At 39.3% G+C, this 23,020-nt stretch overlaps 1 protein-coding gene and 1 long non-coding RNA gene across 41 annotated transcripts in view; one reads left to right on the top strand and one right to left on the bottom strand.

The window, feature by feature from the left end:
* HTR4 (5-hydroxytryptamine receptor 4) overlaps positions 1-23,020 on the top strand; it is a 266,563-nt gene that overhangs the window by 192,008 nt on the left and 51,535 nt on the right. For all 40 annotated transcript variants that reach the window (XR_009600875.1, XR_009600880.1, XR_009600890.1 and 37 more), the window contains one exon: positions 1,129-1,697. Coding sequence is in view for 14 of the 40 variants with exons in the window: in XM_060416584.1 (XP_060272567.1) it covers positions 1,129-1,697 (569 nt within the window). In the remaining 26 variants the exon portion in view is untranslated. The remainder of the gene's footprint in view (positions 1-1,128; positions 1,698-23,020) is intronic.
* Positions 10,872-14,268, bottom strand: LOC121819657 (uncharacterized). Its single transcript, XR_006059986.1, has 2 exons — positions 14,218-14,268; positions 10,872-11,604 (listed from the first exon to the last, which is right to left on the bottom strand). It is a non-coding gene; the product is annotated as an uncharacterized LOC121819657 (long non-coding RNA).

The following is a 23,020-nucleotide window of genomic DNA, read 5'->3' as shown; positions in this document are numbered from 1 at the left end:
TCTAGTATATCACAATATTCAAGACGAGTGAGATTTATACCAGTAATGTAACACTATATGCCATTGTATGAATTAAAGAAAGAAGAGAAAACCCACATGATCATCTTATTACTATCAAAAATGCATTGACAAAATTCAATATATAATCATAATTTTAAAATTTTTTCATCACAGTAGGAATAGAAGGGAGCTTTCTCAAACAGAGGGCATTGACAAAAAACTGACAGCAAATGTCATACTTAATAGTAAAATATTGAAATCTCCCCTCCTGAAACTGGGACTGGAAACATGGTGTCCACTGTTACCATTTTTATTCAGTATTGTACTAGAGATCATATTAAGTTCAACATGCAAGGAAAAATGGTATTAAGACTAGAAAGATAGAGATGAAATTGTCATTATTTGCAGATCACATGATTATTCATAGAAAACATTCAGAAGAATCTAAAGATGAAATATTAGTTACTAATTTAACAAAATTGTTGAATACATAGCCAATATACAAAAATTTTTCAGAGTTCTACATATCAGCAGCAGACAGTTTGGAATATGAATTTAGCATAGTACTATTTGCATTAGAATAAAAATGCAAATATTTAGGTTAAATCTGGCAAAAGATGTTTGTACAAAAATGTAAAATATTACTGAAATAAATTCTGAAAGACTCACATAGAGAGAAAGAATTATCATGCTTGTGAATTGGAAATCTTAACATTGAAAAAATGTCATTTTTCCTCAGTCATGCTATTCTAATTCCTATCAAAATTCTAGAAGATTTTTATGGAAATACTGAGATATAAGAAGACCCAAAGCAGCCAAAAGCATATTCCTCTCCTACCGTCATGGTTCTATATGCTGTAGGCTTATTAGAAGAAAAACGAAAGCTTTGCTGATAAACCTTTTTTATTTTCTTTCCCTTCACCCTTTTTCTTTATCGCGCCCTCCCTTTCCTTCTCTATTCCTTTCCTCTTTCTTTCAACCTTCCAAATCCTCCTTTTCTCTTCTTCTTTTTTATCCTTTGTATTTTCTGACAATTTTTTTCATTCTTCTCCTGCTTCTTCCTATTCACTTTTTTATTCCTTTCCACCCACCCTACTTCTTCACTTCCTCTTTCCCTCTAACTCTCAGATAGAAAAAAGGAAGGTCAATCAGAACTCTAACTCTACGTACTGTATCTTCATGGTCAACAAGCCCTACGCCATCACCTGCTCCGTGGTAGCCTTCTACATCCCATTTCTCCTCATGGTGCTGGCCTATTATCGCATCTATGTCACAGCTAAGGAGCATGCTCACCAGATCCAGATGCTGCAACGGGCAGGAGCCCCCACAGAGGGCAGACTCCAACCAACAGACCAGCATAGCACTCATCGCATGAGGACAGAGACCAAAGCAGCCAAGACTCTGTGCATCATCATGGGTTGCTTCTGCCTTTGCTGGGCTCCATTCTTTGTCACCAATATTGTGGATCCATTCGTAGACTATACTGTTCCCGGGCAGGTGTGGACCGCTTTCCTCTGGCTTGGCTACATCAATTCTGGATTGAACCCCTTTCTCTACGCCTTCTTGAATAAGTCTTTTAGACGTGCCTTCCTCATCATCCTCTGCTGTGATGATGAACGCTACCGAAGACCTTCCATTTTGGGCCAGACTGTCCCCTGTTCAACCACAACTATTAATGGATCCACACATGTGCTAAGGTGAGTGCTCTGGGGCTTGTTATGTGCAATTGCATAGTATTTTCAAAGATTAAAATAAACTTCTTCCATCTGTTAATAGAATAGAGTAGTGGATAAGCACTTAGGCACTGGGGCACAATGATCTGTATTCAAATCCAGCCTCCAGAGTTCTTTGACTTCAGGCAAGTCATTTAACCATTCTGAACCTTTGATTTCATTTAAAAAATGAAAATCATAATCACAATTTCTACATCACAGTGTTTTTTTGAGAATCATATTAGCTAGTATGTATAAAGCATATAGTACAGAATCTGACATCTAGTAAGAATATAGCATATATTATCTACTTCTATTTACAGGTACTATTTTAGGGTAGTAATTAAAGCCATAGTAAAATAGTCTTTATTTTGATCCTCAGTGCCACTACTAATCATTTGCATAAGCTTTCTTGATTTTCACTTTTTTCAACTGTAAAAAATGGTAATAAATATAACACCGTCATATAGGACTTTTATGATAGTTAGGGGTAATGTATTCATATATGGCCTGACACATAGAAAGTGCTCATAATACTGCTAATAATATTGTAAACTAATAGCATATAACCTGATACCATAAGATGGCTATTAAATAACATGATAAAATAAAATAAAATAAACAAAGTGATAAATGTGCAATAGTAATGCCATATGATAAATGATATAATGGAAGTATGGACAATGTAGACTGGGGGTATGAGTAGGAAAGAAGCTGATTTGGTTAAGGGAATGAGGGAAAACGTCACAGAACAGCCTTTTATAAGAATTTTAGACTTGGAGGGGATGTCACAGAAGGCATTCCAGATAGAATGACCAGCATGAGGAATATGAAAGCAGCATTGGAATATGAAAGAGTGGGGGAAATGTCAGGTGATTTACCCAAGGTCACATAGGTTGATGGAGGTAGGAGAAAATTTGGAGCTGAATTTCAGTGACTAGGCATGATGCCTCTTTCCAAACTCTGATAATTTTCTTGCTACCCTGCCTTACAGTTGTTCTTAGCTGTGAAAAGCCATGTATGATAAGTACATTTCTCCTTTAGCAAAGATGAATCATCAACAACATTTTTTTCCTTTGTCCTGAGATGCGCAGGAATTTCAACAGAGCAGTTCCTTCTCTGAGACAAGCATTTAAATTTTTCTGATGATGACAATATTTAGCTGTTTTGGCAGCTGAAAAGTGGGGACTTTTCATTTGCATGTGTAAGAAAAGAAGAAAACATAGGAATTTCTATGAAATATCAATACTTTGCTTCAGAGATTTCTCAGAAACATAAGTTCAGTTTTCTGCTACTGGTGTGAACAGACTTGTAGTTAAATCCTAGTATGATGTTGAGATTCCAGCTGGTGGAAAGGCCTCAAAGGATACTCCTATAGGCTGGCATTCTTATTTATTAATAATTATTGAGCCTTCATGAGTGTCGCAGAAAGGATCTTACAGTAAAGTGAAGTTTGTGTATAAGAACTTCTGTGTTGGTGCCAGAGAGCTTTTAGTTATTTAAGCTTAGTTGCCTACTTAGAGAGTCTGTTCTAGTAGTGCCTTTATTAAGACAGTTGTTTAGAACTGGTGCCTTTTCCCCACAGTAACAGTCACAGAGTTTAGGGTTTCTAGGGCAGCAGGGCAGCCCAGGAAACCTATTTTACTAATACTGTATCATTTCATCCCTCCTGCTTTTGGAAATCTGCAGCATGATTGTTAAGCAGAGAGAGCAGTTTAGAGATGGCTTATGTGTATATTCTTCACACTTTGTTCCTAAGATTTGTTTCTTCTGAGGCCATGAAAAGTACAGGAAATTGGTATCAGGTATTTCACTGTGGAGGTGAAGAATCTTGTAAGACTGGAGGTAGCCTATACAAAGAAGAGAAAGCTATTTGCATTTCTCTAATAATGAGTGATGTTGAGCATCTTTTCATGTGTTTGTTAGCCATCCGTATGTCTTCTTTGGAGAAATGTCTATTTAGTTCTTTGGCCCATTTTTGATTGGGTCGTTTATTTTCTGGAGTTGAGCTGCAGAAGTTGCTTGTATATTTTTGAGATGAGTTGTTTGTCAGTTGCTTCATTTGCTATTATTTTCTCCCATTCAGAAGGCTGTCTTTTCACCTTGCTTATATTTTCCTTTGTTGTGCAGAAGCTTTAATTTTAATTAGATCCCATTTGTTTATTTTTGCTTTTATTTCCAGAATTCTGGGAGGTGGATCATAGAGGATCCTGCTGTGATTTATGTCTGAGAGTGTTTTGCCTATGTTCTCCTCTAGGAGTTTTATAGTTTCTGATCTTACATTTAGATCTTTAATCCATTTTGAGTTTATTTTTGTGTGCGGTGTTAGAAAGTGATCTAGTTTCATTCTTTTACAAGTGGTTGACCAGTTTTCCCAGCACCACTTGTTAAAGAGATTGTCTGGCTGCGATCCAAAAATCTGCAAGCAATAAATGCTGGAGGGTGTGGAGAAAAGGGAACCCTCCTACACTGTTGGTGGGAATGCAAACTAGTACAGCCACTATGGAAAACAGTGTGAGATTCCTTAAAAATTGCAAGCACACCGAGAAACCAGAATTGAAAGAGACACATGTACCCCAATGTTCATCGCAGCACTGTTTATAATAGCCAGGACATGGAAACAACCTAGATGTCCATCAGCAGATGAATGGATAAGCAAGCTGTGGTACATATACACAATGGAGTATTACTCAGCCGTTAAAAGAATTCATTTGAATCAGTTCTGATGAGATGGATGAAACTGGAGCCGATTATACAGAGTGAAGTAAGCCAGAAAGAAAAACACCAATACAGTATACTAACACATATATATGGAATTTAGGAAGATGGCAATGACGACCCTGTATGCAAGACAGGGAAAGAGACACAGATGTGTATAACGGACTTTTGGACTCAGAGGGAGAGGGAGAGGGTGGGATGATTTGGGAGAATGACATTCTAACATGTATACTATCATGTGAATTGAATCGCCAGTCTATGTCTGACGCAGGGTAAAAACTAAAAAAAAAAAAGAAGAGAAAGCTATTTGAAACTTGAATCCACTAGAGTGTAAGCCTTGCAAGGACAGGAATCCTGCCTGTTTTATTTCCTGCGACATAACAAATGCACAATATGGTGCTTGATGGATAATTTAACAAATCATAAAATTAATTCTCCAGATTGACTATTTTAACTCAATCTAAGAAAAATGTGTGTTTTTCCTAAAAATTCCACAAGTAGGACATCAACAAATGCAGATGAATGAATGAAATATAAAACCTGTAGCAATGAAAAGTAAAGTCAGCTTTTATCCTACTAACCCAGCCCCTAGACAACAATTACCACTAGTCTATAATCTTTTCAATGCATTTACAAATATTCATAAAACAGATTCACAGATTTTTCTCTCTTCATTTTACATAAATGGAGCTATTCTGTGTATACTTTTCTGGACCTTGCTTTTTATTCTTTAACAATGCATTTTAGAGATCATCCCACTCAGACATATAGATCTAACTCATTATTTTTAACTGTTACATAATCTTCTGTACTAAAAATACATATTACATTTTATTTAATCATTTCCCATTAATGGATATGTAGGTGTCTCCAATCTTTTGCTGTTACAAACTGTACTATTTTTAATGTCCTGAAACACACTTCTTTGTGCATGTGCCAGTATTCCTTTCAGTTAACTACCGAAAGTGAAACTGCACTATTGACAATTATGTGCATTTGAAACAGTTATGCTTACCATAACACTGACCTCCCAGAGCACCATAGTACCTTGCATTTTCATCAGCAGGCTGTGAGAGTATCTGCTACTCTTTCCCTTCAATGGGTATTATGCATCTTTTATTAATATACTACTTTGAAATATGCTCTTTCATTTTATTTGCATTTCCCAGATGATTTGATAGATTGGCCCTTTTTAAAATTAGTTATTGACCGCACCTTCCTATATTTGGTTCTTTGTGTGAAAACTATGTTCTATTTTTCTGATTAATTTCTGGATGTTCTTTATTATATTCCAAATATTAATCCTTTGTTAGATAATTTGCAAAAACATACTCCCAAACAAAATCTTCTGCTTGATTTTGAATTTTGGTTAGCTTTTTTCGTATAGAAGTTTCAAATTAAAAAAAAAAAACAACTCTTCTTATTTGACCTCTTGCAGTTGACTCAGTTTTTTTCTTGAAAAATTTCCTAAATTAATTTTCTTAAACACCATATTTATCTGGTTTTCCTCTTAACTCACTAGCAATACCTTCTGAGAATCCTTAACAGGTTCTTCCTTTTCTATCTGGCCTCTAAATGTTGGAATTCTTCAGCACTTGGTTCCTAATACTCTCCTCAAACTACATTCTCACTTTATGTGATTTAAGCATCCATAGCTTTAAATGCTTTAAATCATCATGCTGTCAGCCCTCTCATTAATTTATATCTCCAGGTCATAGCTGCCCTTTGAACTCCAGACCGCAAGATCCAATTTGCTTCCTAGACAACCCCATTTATATGTTTCTTTGGAATATCAAATTTCATGCATCCAGAATAGAATTCTTCTATTTCTCACACCCCAACCACAAATTTCCTGAGTCTTCCCTGTCTCCATAAGTAGAGCTATCATCTACCATATTAATAAATGGCCCTGAGGGAGAGCTAACATGTTAGAAGGAAGACTTAAAGGTTTTAGAAAGGAAAACCAATCAGCCAATGTTGGAAATATGGAGTTAAATCTAAATAAATGCAAAATTTAACCATACAAGCAAAATATAAGTCACAGAAATGTAGGATGATGCCTGAACAAATTTATAGCTTTCCGTGTCAAATTTGGAACTGTGTGTCAGGTTCCTCTTCCAAGGCATCTATTGACAAAGTATGGGGCAGCCCACCAGAGACCTCCTTCCATATCATTAATAATTATGATTAGGATCATGATGCTTAACATAATTCCAGAAAAGTGTGCCAATTACTGTATTCAAGAACTTTGAAATCATTGTTGCATTTAACTTTCACAACACCAAAAGAATTTAGTGTTATAATTATTGTCATTTTAATGATGAGTAAACCAAGGTTTAGAGAGGGTAAGTAACTGGCCCAAACTCATACAAGTAATAGTAAATGATGAAGCTCGAAGCTGGAATCAAGATCCTACTCTTCCTGACTCCAGAGTTCAGTCTTGTCCAGCCCACTTAGAGTCAGGAATAGGGTTACCACTTCTCATGTTCATCTTGACTCTTGGATAAATTTGATGAGACATTTATCAGTCTGTCAACTCTGCCATCATGCTCATGTTTCTCTATCTTGTCTGCAAACTGTGAAGATTAGTAACTTGCTCAAATCCAGGCATTTTTTCCATCTCTTTTCTAAAAAGGAACTAAAGTTATATCAGATAAGTCTATTCTTTGTAATCTCAGATTGACTTCTTGCCTGGGCACACATTGACTATTCAAAGAAATAATAAACTTAATAGAAACTCATCTCAGGGTAGATATAACCTCTTCTATAGAAAACACCCTTTTTGTGTTTTTTCAATTGGATCAGTTGTTCTTCTCTGCTTCCTCTGAATGGCAGTGACCTGTTTATAGTGCTTTTTCTTGCATTTGTACTGCTTGAGATTATAGAGTTCCTTATTTAACTATAAGGCTAGTTATTCCTCGAGGGTAGAAACCGTGGCTTTCTTTTCTCTGTATACCATTTAGCCCCTCACACAGTGTCTACAAAATAGTATATAACCAAATGATCAGTACATTCTGATGAAAGATTCACATGGTCAAAACTGAAAGTTGTTTTTTTTTTTAAATCTTCCTTGAGATTCTTAATGTAGAGGACTTAGTCTACAATCCAAGACTCACACTGAGGAGGGCCAGTTAATGGCAGCACTCTGAGACTCTGACCTTTTTTCCTCTTAAAATCTTTTTGAAAAAATGGAATTTTACTTTTCCAGGTTGAATTAAAAACAAGCCAATCTGGCCTCAGTGGTTTAGAATAGTAGATTTCCCATACTTGGTCCTTTCTTCACAAATGACTTACATGACATTTTATTATTAAACAAGCAGTTGGGTAGCCATTTTTGCAAGACATTTTTCGAGGACTTTGGTCACTCAGCTTGTACTGACTAATGTGCTCATACTAGCAGAATAGTCTGCAGTTGTCTTTGGTTGTTTTCTGTTGGGTAATTATCTTCTTTGGGAATATCCAGCCCACAATCAAAATAGAAGTGAAGATACCATTTGATTATCTAATGAGATAGTTTGTCCAGATATGTAGGTTATACAGTCTTTAAAAAAAATAGCTTCCAAACATGAATTATATCATATGAATGTTTCTTGGGGCAGTTTTAATTTGTATGCACACATATATAAGAAAGAGGCATAATGCTAGTACCATGTGAGCAATGGATTCTAACAGGTTCATCCTGTGTATAAATTGATTGTTAGTGAATCTGGAGCCAGCTTCTCTCTCCTTGTCACGTCTTTAACCTGATTCTATAGCTAGGTTTTCCCCATCTGCCAATATCTCTCTTCGTCTTCTAGAAGTCACTTTATAGGAAACTCACATCAAATATAATAGCAGAGAAAGGAAGAAATAACCTAATGAGAAAGCACTGGCTGCTTTCCTACTCAAGTTAGGAAAAAGAAAATGATGCCTTTTCACTTCTCCTGCTCAACATTGTGTATACAAAATTCAAATGACAAAAGGAAGAATTTATCTGATATTAACCAGTAAAATATGGGAGAATATTCCTTTGGAAGCTTGCTTCAGCTGTCATTCTTTAAGTCAAGTGATGCTCCACACTTGGGAGGCATAGTGTGGACCCATAGACTGAGACCGTGCATAGTCACCTGGGTGACAGATGATAGGAATAAGCCATGTTGAATTGATCTGGGGTTATATAGGGATTTGATTCTGGAGTTCTTTGTGTATTGGATAAATGCCAAGGATTTTGCCAGTCTTGTTCACTACTGTGTTCTCTGAGCCTAGTAAAGTGCCTGGAACATTGTGTGATTTGACAGGGGAGTGAAGGATGGTTCTGTTTCTTCTCCCTTGGTCTGGCTTCTCTTCTATTTATGTTGATTAGTTCAGATGATCCCTGGCAGAGTAGAGACTTGGCTTGCTAACAGTAACTTCAGAACAGAGATCTTTCTCTACCTGAAATCCACTGAGAATTCCAGTTTGGGCTTTTTGGGTAAATAATTCCTTTCTTGCCTAACTCACTGTGAAAATCAAACAAGATAATGTATGTGAAATTGCTTTGCTAACTGCAAAGCTCTGTCCTCATGGGGGAGATAATTATAAGAGCAGACTATTTATAAGTTAGGGAACACAAGCAGAATTTGCATGGAAAGTTTAGCTTCGGGGGTGAGTTTCTCTGCTCATGCCAGTTTCAGTATCTTCCCTGACATTCTGCAAGATTAGATCTTGCTCAGACTTAAGTCACTCACCTAATTTCTAAGAAGGCTGAACATTGCTGCTGCTGCTGCTGCTGCTAAGTCGCTTCAGTCGTGTCCGACTCTGTGTGACCCCATAGACGGCAGCCCACCAGGCTCCCCCATCCCTGGGATTCTCCAGGAAAGAACACTGGAGTGTGTTGCCATGTCCTTCTTCAATGCATGAAAGTGAAAAGTGAAAGTGAAGTCGCTCAGTCGTATCCAACTCCTAGCGACCCCGTGGACTACAGCCTATCAGGTTCCTCCATCCATGGGATTTGCCAGGCAAGAGTACTGGAGCACTTCCCAAAGAATTTCTTACCTATCTGACTTGGCTATCATCTTCTGTTCTCTAGCCTCAATCTCTTTGATGAAGTCTTTCCATTGACCTGGAGGTCTCTAGACCTGCCCTGTCTAGTAACCACGTTCCAAGAGCTCAGTGGTTACATACAGCAAGGTTAAATAGTGCAAACTTTTTACTTTTTATCGTAAAAAGTCCCAAAGGACAAACTGCTCCAAAGCAATTTGATCCTTCTCTCTGGAAGGAAGCAATATATACTTTTCCTCATACAATTAACTCTTATTATCCACTAGAGCTTAATAATAAATAAAATGATTCTAATGGATGGACTGTATAATGACATTTCCATGCACAAGATTAGTATATTCAGATTTATATGTGGAATCAATAAAGAGAAATGTGAAAATAGGAAAAAGTGAAAGTAAGAAAGAGAATGAAGTTCCCCCAAATAACACTAGGAGAAAAAAGTTCTTCAGGTTCACTATTGCCTCCTGTTATCAGAATTTTCAATTATATTTATGTTTCATTTACCTCTTTATTATCTGCAACCAGACTGTCAGTCCCTGAGGGCTGATAATGTCCATTTTGTTCCTAAAAGTTCCCACAGGGTGTAGTTCATTGTTCATTGTTAATACATTTGTCTAATGAATAGATGGATACCCTTATCAGCCCCTACCTAGACCCTATCATTTACCAGAACTGTGTACTCAAATAAATTTTCACCATGAAAAGAAATTTTTTTTTGTTAACTCTTAACTGGAATAGTTGCTTTATTCACGGTGAAGCCACTTGCCAACCTTTAGTTTCATCCCGTCAGAATTCTGTATTTAAATACAGGTTTTCATTTAGTAGATTGGAAGATTACCCACAGATGAGGAAATAATTTAGGTTTGATTTACTTTAGATCCCTAGAGGTTTCTGCTAATGTTGAAAAGCTGTTTGGCATTTAAATGCCTTTTTTTTTTTTTGGCCTTTACCTTGAACTTTGGAGGCTACAATTGGATTCAACATTTATCTCATTGTTTTGAGCCAATGCAGACTTACTCCGGCTAAGTCAAAGATGGATGAGAGGGGCTTCCCTGATAGCTCGGACAGTAAAGGATGGATGAGAATGACCTCGCCTTCCCTTCCTCAGTCACCTCCAGAACTGGCTACATAATTTGTAGCCCCAGTGAAAAATGAAAATGTGAGGCTTCTGGTTCAAAGGGCAGGAACAAATTCCTCTTAAAAGTATTAAAATGTAAAGCCATTTTCTTTCCTCCTCAGTCTTTCTCTTAATTTGTCATATGTATTTTATTTGCTACTTACCTGTTCTCTAGTAGAAAAACAAAATGCATTTTTAAATTATTAGCAGAAAATTTACCATCTATCTTTATGCTGTGCAATGCCGTGTTAAATGCAAAAGTAAGAGTGTTTAACTTGTATGTGGAATAACCAAAATTACACAAATTGCATTTTGAAATTCAGGCATGCTTATGTATTTTATTCTTACCAGATAGTGCATAAAACTAATGCAATTATTTTTATTTTACTTCTTGATGCATGCATATTCTAACATTCTCCCCTCAGCTTACTGAGGAGTAAAGAAGGACTGCAGAGAAAAGAAACATGACTTGCTCTATCATATCCTTTCTTTCTATGTCAGTACTTTATACATAAATGCTTGGCTAATACAGGAGAGTAACACTGTGAAAAAGACATGGTAGCAGTGGCACCCCACTCCAGTGCTCAGCTTGCCTGCGGAGTCCCAGGGATGGAGGAGCCTGGAAGGCTGCAGTCCATGGGGTCGCTAAGAGTCAGACACGACTGAGTGACTTCACTTTCACTTTTCACTTTCATGCATTGGAGAAGGAAATGGCAACCCACTCCAGTGTTCTTGCCTGGAGAATCCCAGGGATGGGGGAGCCTGGTGGGCTGCCGTCTATGGGGTCGCACAGAGTCAGACACGACTGAAGCGACTTAGCAGCAGCAGAGTTCCTCGATGGTTTCTTTTCCTTAGACAATCACTGCCTTCTTTCTGCATCCGGCAAGTTCTGGTTCAGATGGAAAACATGTACTCTCAGGGCCACCAGTCATCTGCTGGTGTTGGTAGATGTGTTGATAGGAAACATGGGTGCAGAATTGCAGTGGACCCATGTTCTGTGGAAGTTCAGCGAGACTCAGCTAACACAGGGTAAAGAAGCTGTTGACAGAAAGACAATGGGAGAATGGAAGATACTTCATATGAATTACATGTCCACATTGTGCTTGCTTTGAATCTGACTAAATTTCTTATGTTCGGTGGGTCTACCAGAATCCTGTGCTCACGGGGCATCGCTAATGTGATAGGCAGCAAGGAACTACGGTGTGCATGCACATTGCACAAGTCTGTGCTCACGTGCATGCCTCATTGTCCCTCAGGGTTCACAAGTTCAAAGATAAAGTGATTGCAAATTCTGAAGTGAGGATAAGCAGTGCAGTACAGCAAGCTCTGAGTTCCTATGTGATTGCTCTGATCACACAGCCATGAAGCTGGCCCTGTCCTCAGTTTTGCCCCATCCCTACCTGAGGCAGCTCTCACAAAACATGGTTCTTGTTGATATCACCCTAGAACATAGTGAGAATAACATCACAAGAGCTCCACTTGCCTCATCAAATACTCAGGGTTAGAAAAGTTAGTGCTGTTTGCAGAGTGTACCTGCAAAAGTTTGGTAATCAAGTGGCTTAAGCACCCTCCAGGATGCCCACTTCTAGGCTAAAGTGCTGAAACCTAAACATTTTCCCTTCCACTGAGACATATTGTCAAGGAAAAGTTCCAGTCTCTGACTCCGAGGAAGGTGAGCTTTGGTTTGTAACCAAAAGGGCATTCGACCCAGTGTAGCACAATGGCTGTAGGGGCTGGAGTCTGACACACCTGGCTGTCAGTCCTGTCTCAGATCTGTCATTTACCATCTATATCATCTTTAGCAATGTGGCCAAACATCTTTAGGCTTCTATTTTCTCGCCTGTAAAACTCCAGTACTTTGGCTACCTGATGCGAAAAGCTGACTCATTTGAAAAGACCCTGATGCTGGGAAAGAGTGAGGGCAGGAGGAGAAGGGGGTGACAGAGGATGAGATGGTTGGATGGCATCACCGACTCGATGGACATGGGTTTGGGTAGATTCTGGGAGTTGGTGATAGACAGGGAGGCCTGGCGTGTTGCGGTTCATGGGGTCGCAAAGAGTCGGACACGACTGAACGACTGAACTGAACTGAAAACAGTAATATTAGAACCCATCTCATAGGACTTTTGTTAAGATTAAATATGATAACATATGTGCAGAGTTGAGCCCAGCTTCTGTTACATAGACAAGTGCTCCATGAATGGAAGCTGCCATAACCATTGTTATTATAATTGTAGATATAACATTGCTCATATCTTGGTTAAAACAAACAACTTATCCAGTTATTTTCTCAACTTCCTGATAAGTGTTTCTTGACGAATGAGTCAATAGAAATCTCTATGTTATAAATACTGCTTAAACAAGGAAGGCTGAGCTTCCTCTGTTAGGAGAAAAGCCAGAAATGAATGAAATGAAATTAATCACACTGTTTATAAATAATTGTTTAAACAACATGAGACAAGACTTGTTTCCTGAGTACATCATGCCCTGTGCTAAACAGTTGGGACTGTTATTTTGAATATAACTTCTGACTTTTAAATTACCTGTAGGCATTTCTTTGATCCAGTGCAAAACGTGCTAGCTTTTTGAACAAATTGGTTACACACTATGTGTATTTGTTTCCCCCTTTTGCCCTCTTGTTTCTAGGGTATTAGGGTCCCATGTACCAGGCCTCTAAGATTGGTGCCCCACTGGGCATGTCACCCTGCAGGGCAAACCGCAAACCACACCCAACTCCAGAGGTGCTCAAGGTGGTTTATTGGAGGCAAGCACAGAGGCAGTGTGACGTGAGTCTCTGACCCTTGACCCTGGCTGCATGCTAGAGTCGCTGGGAGCTCCTGGCTTCCACATGTAGAGAGTCTATTTTAATTGGTCTGGTTAGGGACCAGAAATGCATATGTTTTAGGAGCGAAACTTGTCTTCTAATTTCTTGCTGATTGCTATCATTTCTCTCTGCAGCAATAAAATGAGAAAGTAGAGGTAGATAATGCTTCAAGTTCAGGTCTAGCTCCATGTCTTAAGGGGCTTCCCTGGTGGCTCAGACAGTAAAGAATTTGCCCACAATGCAGGAGACCCAGGTTTGATCCCTGGATCAGGAAGATGCCCTGGAAAATGGAATGGCTTACCCACCCCAATATTCTTTCCTGGAGAATTCCATGTACAGAGGCTATAGTCCATGGGGTTGCAAAGAGTCAGGCACGACTGAGCAACTAACACCATGTCTTAAACTATTGAGATAGTTTGGATTTAAACTGGCAGTTCTCAATTAGGGGCAGTTTTGTTTGCCAGGGGACATTTAGGAATGTCTGAAAGCATTTTTGGTTTTCACAACTGATGGATGTTGGGCTTCCCTGGTAGTCCAGTGGTTAAGACTCTGTGCTTCCATTGCAGGGGGCATGGGTTCTGTCTCTGGTTGGGAAGTTCCACATGCTGCATGGTATGGCCAAAAAAGAAAACAAAAAACAAAAAAACTAGTGGATGCTACTGGTAGCCAGTAGATAGAGGCAAGAGATACTACTAAACATCCAAGAATGCATGAGACATCCCACTCCTCCCAAGAATTGTCTGGTCCCAAATTTCAAAATAAATCTGAGGTTGAGAAACCCTGCTTTAAACTAATCCTCTGGGCTTTGCAACAAAGAAACTTCTTACCTCTGCCAGGGGATAGCAGGAGCCAGGAATTCTGTGTGCTGTTATCTGCCTACTACTGTGCAGCCCCTGCATCATTTGACTCCTCTTAATCCACACCCACTCCCAAGACAGGACAATGGAGCGGAAACCCCTGTAAAAGGCAGGTGTTTGTGTGAGGAAGGGCTCTGAATGTCCGTGCTTAGAGTGCCGACAGTAAGCTTGCAGATAAGCCCTTTCTATGAGGCAGGCTCTACAAGCTTGTTCCCTTACAGCATGTACTTGGCAGAGATACAGCTCTCCCGATTTAGTCAGAGCAGCTGTTCAGGAAGGAATCGCTTCCAAAGCACACTAAGAGACCCACTAGAAAACCATACCACCATGTAAATGTGTGCTTAGTCCTCTCTGTAGTGACACTCGGCTCTGGTGCATAGCAGTGGTAAAGCTTCGTCTTATTCTGGGTGTCCACAAACAAGAGAGTCTCCAGGAGAAGATAAACATCATGATTTTTTTTTCAATATTCATGCCTTGTGAAGAATAATGTAAGGAATGGGGGATTGTGAGCATAGAGCTCAAAGATGATTCAGGTCATAAGAGTTGTTTTTTAATATATCTGAGGACTGTTTTGGGAAGAGGGAACCAATTTGTTTTGCAGGATCCCAAGGGAAAGAGGTGGGCTTCCCTGGTAGTTCAGTGGTGAAGAATCCATCTCCCAATGCAGGAGATGTGGGTTCAGTCCCTGGGTTGGGAAGATCCACTGGAGAAGGAAATGGCAACCCACTCCAGTATTCTTGAATGGAAAATCCCATGGACAGAGGAGCCTGTCAGGCTACAGTCCATGGGATCCTAAAGAATTGGACACAACTTAGCAACTAGACAACAACACCAAAGAAAAGAGGTAGTTATAAAGGATTGAAGTTTTAAGGACACATATTTCAGCACAAAATGGAACGGACTGCTTACTAAGATGTTCCTAATAAAGTAGAAGGATAAAATTGGATGATCACCAGTCACTGGAAGCATTGATTGATCGTTAGTCAGCTTGGCCAAGGGAGGGGTAGGAGGTCAAAGGAGATGTTCTCAGACCCTTCATTTGTGATTGTGTGAGTTACAGATCCACAAAATCCTCCCACAGTGCAGTTAAACACGAGAGAGAGCAAACCTTCTTCAGCCAGTGTAGTGTTTTCTTTGGTTGAAGCTGGAGACCTTCTGGAAAGGTTACTTGTGGGAAGAGATGTGCCAGAGTGATGCTGTCAGTTCTCTTTTCTTTTATGATTCTGGCTGGTAGGAAATTTAGATGCACCTGAGGAAGGAATCTGGGCTTCCCTGGTGGCTCAGTGGTAAAGAATCCATCTACAATGGAGGAGATGCAGGTTCAGTCCCTGGGTTGGGAAGATTCCCTGGAGAAGGGCACAGCAACCCACTCCAGTATTCTTGCCTGGAGAATCCCATGGACAGAGGAGCTTAGCAGGGAGTAGGAGTCCATAGGGTTGCACACAGTTAGACACACCTGAAGCAACTGAGCACGCATGCGTGCAAGGAAGGAATCCATGCCCAGCCTCTGCAGATGCTCAGTGGTAAGCAGCTGATTTAACGCCTGAGAAAAATGTTGTCATATCCACCCACCAAGATAAATGTCTATTGTTTGCAGCTTTGATATGAAAGGAATTGCTGATAAAGATTTTTAAGGAGAAGGATTGAAATTCAAGAAACATCCCCTCATCCTGGTTTTCATGTTCTTCCTTTTTCACATGTGAACAGTTAAGACTGTTTAGACTTCACTGGTCTGAAAGTAATAAGGCAGGATCCCAATCCAGAGGAAATCAGAGCACTGGTGAAGCAGTTTGGTATTGTGGCTAAGAGAATAGGACTTGTCCATTCATCTGCTGATGGACATCTAGGTTGCTTCCATGTCCTGGCTATTATAAACAGTGCTGCAATGAACACTGGGGTACACGTGTCTCTTTCAATTCTGGTTTCCTTGGTGTGTATGCCCAGCAGTGGGATTGCTGGGTCATAAGGCAGTTTTATTTCCAGTTTTCAATTAAAATAAATTAATTTATATTAAAAAAAAGATTAGGACTTGGCATTTGATGAGCCTGTCTGAATTCAGGTCCTGCTACTTTGAAGCTGTGTGATCCTGGGCAAGTTCCTTGACCTGTTGGTGCCCCCATTTCTTTCTATGCAAAAGTGGGAGTGAAGATGATTCTTGCCTCATAACATTATTATGAGGCTGATGTGAGATATTATACAGATGGAGCCTGGAATAAGTAAGTTATTGATGAATTGTGTTCTCATAATCATTATCTAGTAGGAGAAAAAAGCAGGAACTCTAAGTTGGGAAGACAAGGCTCCTATTTCTGAAACACTAGTTCGTTGTCAGAACTGGGTCTCAGGGGAAATGGTTTGGGGTCAAAATCACATAATATCCTTTTCATAAGGTATAGGATACTTCCTGAGCAAGAAATTCAGAAGGAGAAGGAAAATTACTTCAACTGCAAGGAAAGGGGAGCTGTGGGGAAGGGAGTGAGGCAGAAATTTCTAGCTTCTGTCCTCCAAGAAGTTCTGTGAAATCACACCTAACTTTTAGGTGAAGAAAGCCGGTGGATGGCTTCTGGTTATGTAAACAGACATCTGAGTGTGCTCCAGGTTGTGTTCAACCAAAGAGCCAAGAACCTGCTTTCCACAAGATGACTTCTGAATTATTTTCTCATCCTCATTTTTTATAAGATTCTTCGAAACATTTCGCAGTTAGACTTATTCTTGGAGAGGTTTTTATTCTCTAAGAAATGGGTGAATCTGTATTTTGATAAACCTGACAAACAAACATATTTGGTGCCTACTCATGTTCCTTTTATTCTTCTCAGACTTTTATTTCCTTTGCTGGCTGTTATCATGGAATTTTTCTTCTATTTGTGAATTGGCATTGTCTGCTTTGAGTTTCTGACTATGGGGGAAGGTGTGTGTGTGTGTGTGTGTGTGTGTGGTTGTGTGTGTGTATCATTGTCATGTATACCAACTAGTTGCCTATGAATACTTTGGTTCCTGGTCCAGACATCACTATCTTTATTATCATTATTTTAGCATCGGCCATTTACTGAGTGTTGGTTTTATTTGTCAGGGATTAAGCTAAGTGCATTACATATATCATCTCATGGAATTCTTAATATAACCCATGGAGCAAGTACTATTATCCCCATTTTACTGATGGGAAAATTGAGACTCTGAGAGGTTAAATTACTTGGCTACTATCCTATAGCTGGCAAGTGGTGGGCCAGGATTCTAACAGATATTCATCTGATTTCAGACTCTTGCTGTTAACCACTAAGCTATGCTCCTTGCTAGTTAATTGAAAACTCTTGAAATAATGGAGGACATTTGGTTCTTAGACATGGGCTGGCTTCAGAAGCAATATGGTCAAATATCCCAACCAGTGCAGTGATCTCTTCTATAACTTATCTGGTAGGTAGTTGTCTGTTTCTCCTCCCAGTGAGGGGTAACTTACTATTACCCAAGACAAGACATTGGCAGGGTTACAAATTATAAAATTTTTGCCTCTGGTTTTCTTTTGGGACTATGTGTATAATATCACCATAGAGAGAGAAGATATTTCACATGTATTGTTTAAGACGATGTTAAAGCCATTCAGGCATGTGGGATTTTAAACTGTAAATGCCAACTGGATTGAGCTGTAATAGAATAATCTTGAGCAAGATAGTGTGATTTGCAGTGGGCAGATAGTGAAGGGCATGTAAAGTCCTTCTTGCCTGACCCAATCTGGTTTTCCAACTCATTTCTGCCAACTCTCCCCTGACCTAACTCCCTATGCAATAAGCATGCAAGATTGATCATTTTTCTTTAGGTAAACAGTGAATTCTCCAGCCTCTGAATTACTTCCACTGCCCCAAATGCTCTTTCTCACTTTCTTGCCTGGCACAAGCCTACTCATTCCTTGAGGCATGGTTCCAACATGAGCTCTAAACTTTCCTGATCCCTACTCCCCCAATCTTTGAGCTAATCACTTCCTCCTCTGGGCCCTCACACCACCTGCTTCTCTTTTTCTTGGAGACTCAGCTTATCCTGTGGGATCTTAAATACTTTTATGTATTTAAAACACTCTCTGCTCACCTGGGCAGCTTCTAGAAAGCAGGCCATTTCCTACCTGCAGTGTCTAAGAGTCAAGGGTACTTACTGAGTGAAGGTGCACATTTAGCCATGCTGCTGTTGAATTTGCCTGGTTCAGATTGTGGCTCCACCTCTCCCTAGCCTTTGACTTGGGCGAGTTGCTAGGCCTCATTCCGCTCAACTAGATACTGTAAAAAAAAAAAGCAAAAGCTCTGTGATAGGATTGTTGTGAAAATTACATGAGATAATCCGTGATTAGCCTAGCACAATCACTGACACATAATAAACATTCACTTAAATTTATACTGGCTGATTTTATCATGGATCCATACCTTTAAGACATTTTTCTCCTGCAGATTTTTAGGTTCTTTCATATCAAAATAGTTGAGCAGAAGAAGCAGGTAGACGGTCTGATCCCCCAAAGATGAAAAGTTCTAGTCTTTTATTTGTCTTTCAAGAACTATGGTAGGAAATGGAAAAAAGTCTCACAAGCAACTTGGTTTGACTTTAATTGTATGTGCGTATAGATAAACAGAAGTGGATTGGGATTAGAATAAGCCGTGTGTACTGATTTGATCTTGCACTTTGGCATGTTGAAACATGGACATGTCTGACACTGGTGATGCAACTAAAGAACCCCTTAGAATATATTTTGTCCAAGCTACAAGGTTAGGCATTCCAAACGGAAATTCAGCTAACTGGGGTCCTTTCTGCAAGCAGCACAAAATAATAAAAAGAGTGCTGACCTAAGATCCCAGAGTTTCTACCCTGAGGGTGCATTGCTTTACGTCCTTGTCAAGACACTATTCTCTGCAATTAGGTTTTCGCATCTGTCTGATAGGGTTTTTTTTTCATTTGCCTGCTATTTTCACAATTTTTACCCATATCAGCATTCTGCCCATGCTATTTTCTATCTATCTTTAAATACATTTTTTGAAATTTGAATAGATCTATTTTTAAAGGAAACTCTCAGTTCAGTTCAGTTCAGTCGCTCAGTCATGTCCAACTCTTTGCAACCCCGTGAACTGCAACACGCTAGGCCTCCCTATGCATCACCAACTCCCAGAATTTACCCAAACTCACGTCCATTGAGTCGGTAATACCATCCAACCATCTCATCCTCTGTCATCCCCTTCTCCTCCTGCCCTCAATCTTTCCCAGCATCAGGGTCTTTTCAAACGAGTCAGCTCTTTGCATCAGGTGGCCAAAGTATTGGAGTTTCAGCTACAACATCAGTCCTTCCAATGAACACTCAAGACTGATCTCCTTTATGATGGACTGGTTGGATCTCCTTGCAGTCCAAGGGACTCTCAAGAGTCTCCTCCAACATCACAGTTCAAAACCATCAATTCTTCGGCGCTTAGCTTTCTTTATAGTCTAACTCATATCCATACATGACCACTGGAAAAACCATAGCCTTGACTAGATGGACTTTTGTGAACAAAGTAATGTGTCTGCTTTTTAATATGCTATCTATGTTGGTCATAACTTTTTTTCCAAGGAGTAAGCATCTTTTAATTTCATGGCTGCAATCACCATCTGCAGTAATTTTGAAGCCCCCAAAAATAAAGTCAGCCACTGTTTCCACTGTTTCCCCATCTATTTGCCATGAAGTGATGGGACCAGATGCCATGATCTTAGTTTTCTGAATGTTGAGCTTTAAGCCAACTTTTTTATTCTCTTCTTTCATGTTCATCAAGAGGCTCTTTAGTTCCTCTTCACTTTCTGCCATAAGGGTGGTATCATCTGCATATCTGAGGTTATTGATATTTCTCCCAGCAATCTTGATTCCAGCTTGTGCTTCTTCCAGCCCAGCATTTCTCATGATGTACACTCATATAAGTTAAATAAGCAGGGTGACAGTATACAGCCTTGATGTACTCCTTTTCCTATTTGGAACCAGTCTGTTGTTCCATGTCCAGTTTGAACTGTTGCTTCCTGACCTGCATACAGATTTCTCAAGAGGCAGGTCAGGTGGTCTGGCATTCCCATCTCTTTCAAAATTTTCCACAGTTTATTGTGATCCACACAGTCAAAGACTTTGGCATAGTCAATAAAGCAGAAATAGATGTTTTTTTCTAGAACTCTCTTGCTTTTTTGATGATCCAGTGCATGTTGGCAATTTGATCTCTGGAAATTGGAAACTCTATCATGACCTTAAATGCAAAATCACATACAGAAGATGATTTAAAAAATAAATACAATGGAAACAAAGCAAATTTTTGTTATTTGCATAAATTTTTATTAGTATTAAAATTTAATAATATTGCTTGCCAAAATCTCTGAGCAAAGGCCTGCTCTCTGTTTTATTAGGTACTAGAGACTTATTAAAGCCAGAGTGGGGCTGAACTGAGTATTTCTCTTTAAAATGAGCAGAATGAGTGAAAGAAGTGTTGAATATCCTTATTGCATTCAGGTTGTTTAATGCTATGCCTCTTTCTTTGGTATATCATCTGTGGAAAGCACTGCACATTTGGGAAATACTGGATCTTCCAGCGTCAATATTCTGTTCTGGTTGATAGTGCTCTAAAGACAAATGAAGAAATTGGTCTAGACTGTCATCTTCTGAGCCATTGAACTTACTAATAACTCAGTACAAGTTTATATGCTCACTGTTTATAAACAGTTCTATTAGTTTTTATCAGTTAGTTGTACCCAGTCATTATTTTTTTTATCACATAAAAAACACCTTAAAAAGTATTGCTTTGTGCAACTCATTTCTTGTGCATTTACATTTTTTGCTATCTCATTTTTATGATTCATCACCAAATCTTTCCTCATTTCATCATCAATGTCATAAAAGCCAACAAATACCACTTGTCCACCCAGCTAAAATGAACTGTTTGCGTGCAATTCAATGCTTTCTTTCTGATCCTTTGTGAAGAATCACTGAATGCCTCAAACTCTAGTTCTTCCTATTCACATGTCCTTTCTCTTCCCTATGTTTCTGTTGCTAAACTCTGCTTCAGGTGTGAGTAGAATAATTGGACATTCACCTCCTCGGGGAATCATACTTCCATGCGCCCAAGAATAAAATGAAAGCACCGTTTGAAAATGAAGATTTCTGCTCTCCCCTCCTCACTTCTGCCCTCTCCCTACTCCCTACTCCCACACTGTCCTTAGAGGTCTGGTGTATGGGTCCTAAGAATCTGGATTTTTTATGGGTATTCAAGATAACTCTGATGCACGTAGTCTCTGGACAATTTTGTCAAAGATGACTTAGTAATCTTTCTCTTTTCCTCTTTTTCCTTCTTTTCCTCCTTCTCGCTCTTCTTCTGGAACAAATGTAATTTTAACTCTGTCTCATCAACCGTTCATATTAAACTTCATCACAAAACTCTTCCCACCGTACAGTGGTTTCCATGTTTCCCAGTGGACAGAATTCTTGATTTGGGAGGCAGGCCACCTGATTTATAGCACTAGATCCAGTATTACCTATCAGTCAATCCATGCCCCTACATTGTACCTACCTGCCTTCCTTACGGAGTTACATTGAAGGGTATATGTGGAATGATATAATGATATAAGAATGTTTCATGAATTGTAGAGGATTTTAGTAAAACTATTAAAATAAGAAATTGCATTTTAAAAACTCATCTGTTAAAATATCAGAGATTCTTTTTTAATGGTGTTTTGCACCAGGATTTTGAGTGGCTCTGCCAATGTTTCTGATCAAGCATATGTTTGAGGAAAGACAGTTGTGATCTCACTGCATTTTAAGTTGTGGCATCTCCACCCCTCCCTGTCCTATCTTAGCCAGATACATTTAACAGCTTTGTAGTGTGACTTCACAGATTCAAAAATTGAGGTATTTCAGATTCTTTAATACAAATCCCAAAATTATCTTCCTGTGTTTCCAGAGAAACCTCCTCCTTCCACACAGAATATAAAGTATCAGATTCTAACAATAGAATATTAAAGGCCAAATTCAAATACCCACAGCTTTGGGGAACAGTCCCACACACAGCTGGTGCCCAGTCAGAAGGTCTGTATCTGTCACCCACCATCTCTGCTACTCATAGAACGAGAATGTCAAAGCTGCAAAGGATCTCATAGATTACCCTCCTGGTTTAAGGCATGAGAAAAGTGAGATACAGGAAAGGGACTCAGTCATCAGAGGCATGCCATGACTGAAGGCTAAAAAGACATCAGAATCCAGGTTACTGTCTCCTGGTTTACTGTTTGCATTGCTTAGTTAATAGGGTGGCCTTGCAATTGAAAGCAAAAGGCACTCACTGAATGTTAAAGTCATGTTCCCATTGTATGAGGTTTCCCAGTGGCTCAGTGGTAAAGAATTCACCTGCCAATGCAGGAGATGTGGGTTTAATCCCTGGATTGGGAAGATCCCCTGGAGTAGGAAATGACAATCCACCTCAGTATTCTTGCTTGGAAAATTCTATGGAGAGATGTGGGAACGATATCTCTTGGGGCACAGCACACTGCACCATGATTCTGTATCTTGAACAAAGACCTTAAAAGGAGAAGACATTAAACTGTTAACTGCGATTCATATAATAGTGTCAGCTGAGACTGACACAGGCCAACCAGAACTCAAGATCACCCCATCGTTATCCTCAGGTCTCCTTTTCTGCTGAGCGGGAGTCAGTTGTGAGTTCTCCATGGAGTTAGGAGGCTGGGATATTTTCCTTTCTTCTCTCCTTGATGAGAGCTATACTGATATTGTCTGGATAAAAAGGAGTGG

The sequence above is a fragment of the Ovis aries genome, chromosome 5 (genome assembly GCF_016772045.2).
Source record: "Ovis aries strain OAR_USU_Benz2616 breed Rambouillet chromosome 5, ARS-UI_Ramb_v3.0, whole genome shotgun sequence".
Lineage (NCBI taxonomy): Eukaryota > Metazoa > Chordata > Mammalia > Artiodactyla > Bovidae > Ovis > Ovis aries.
Note: the sequence above shows the minus strand (reverse complement) of the source record. Positions and strands in the feature narration are given on the sequence as shown.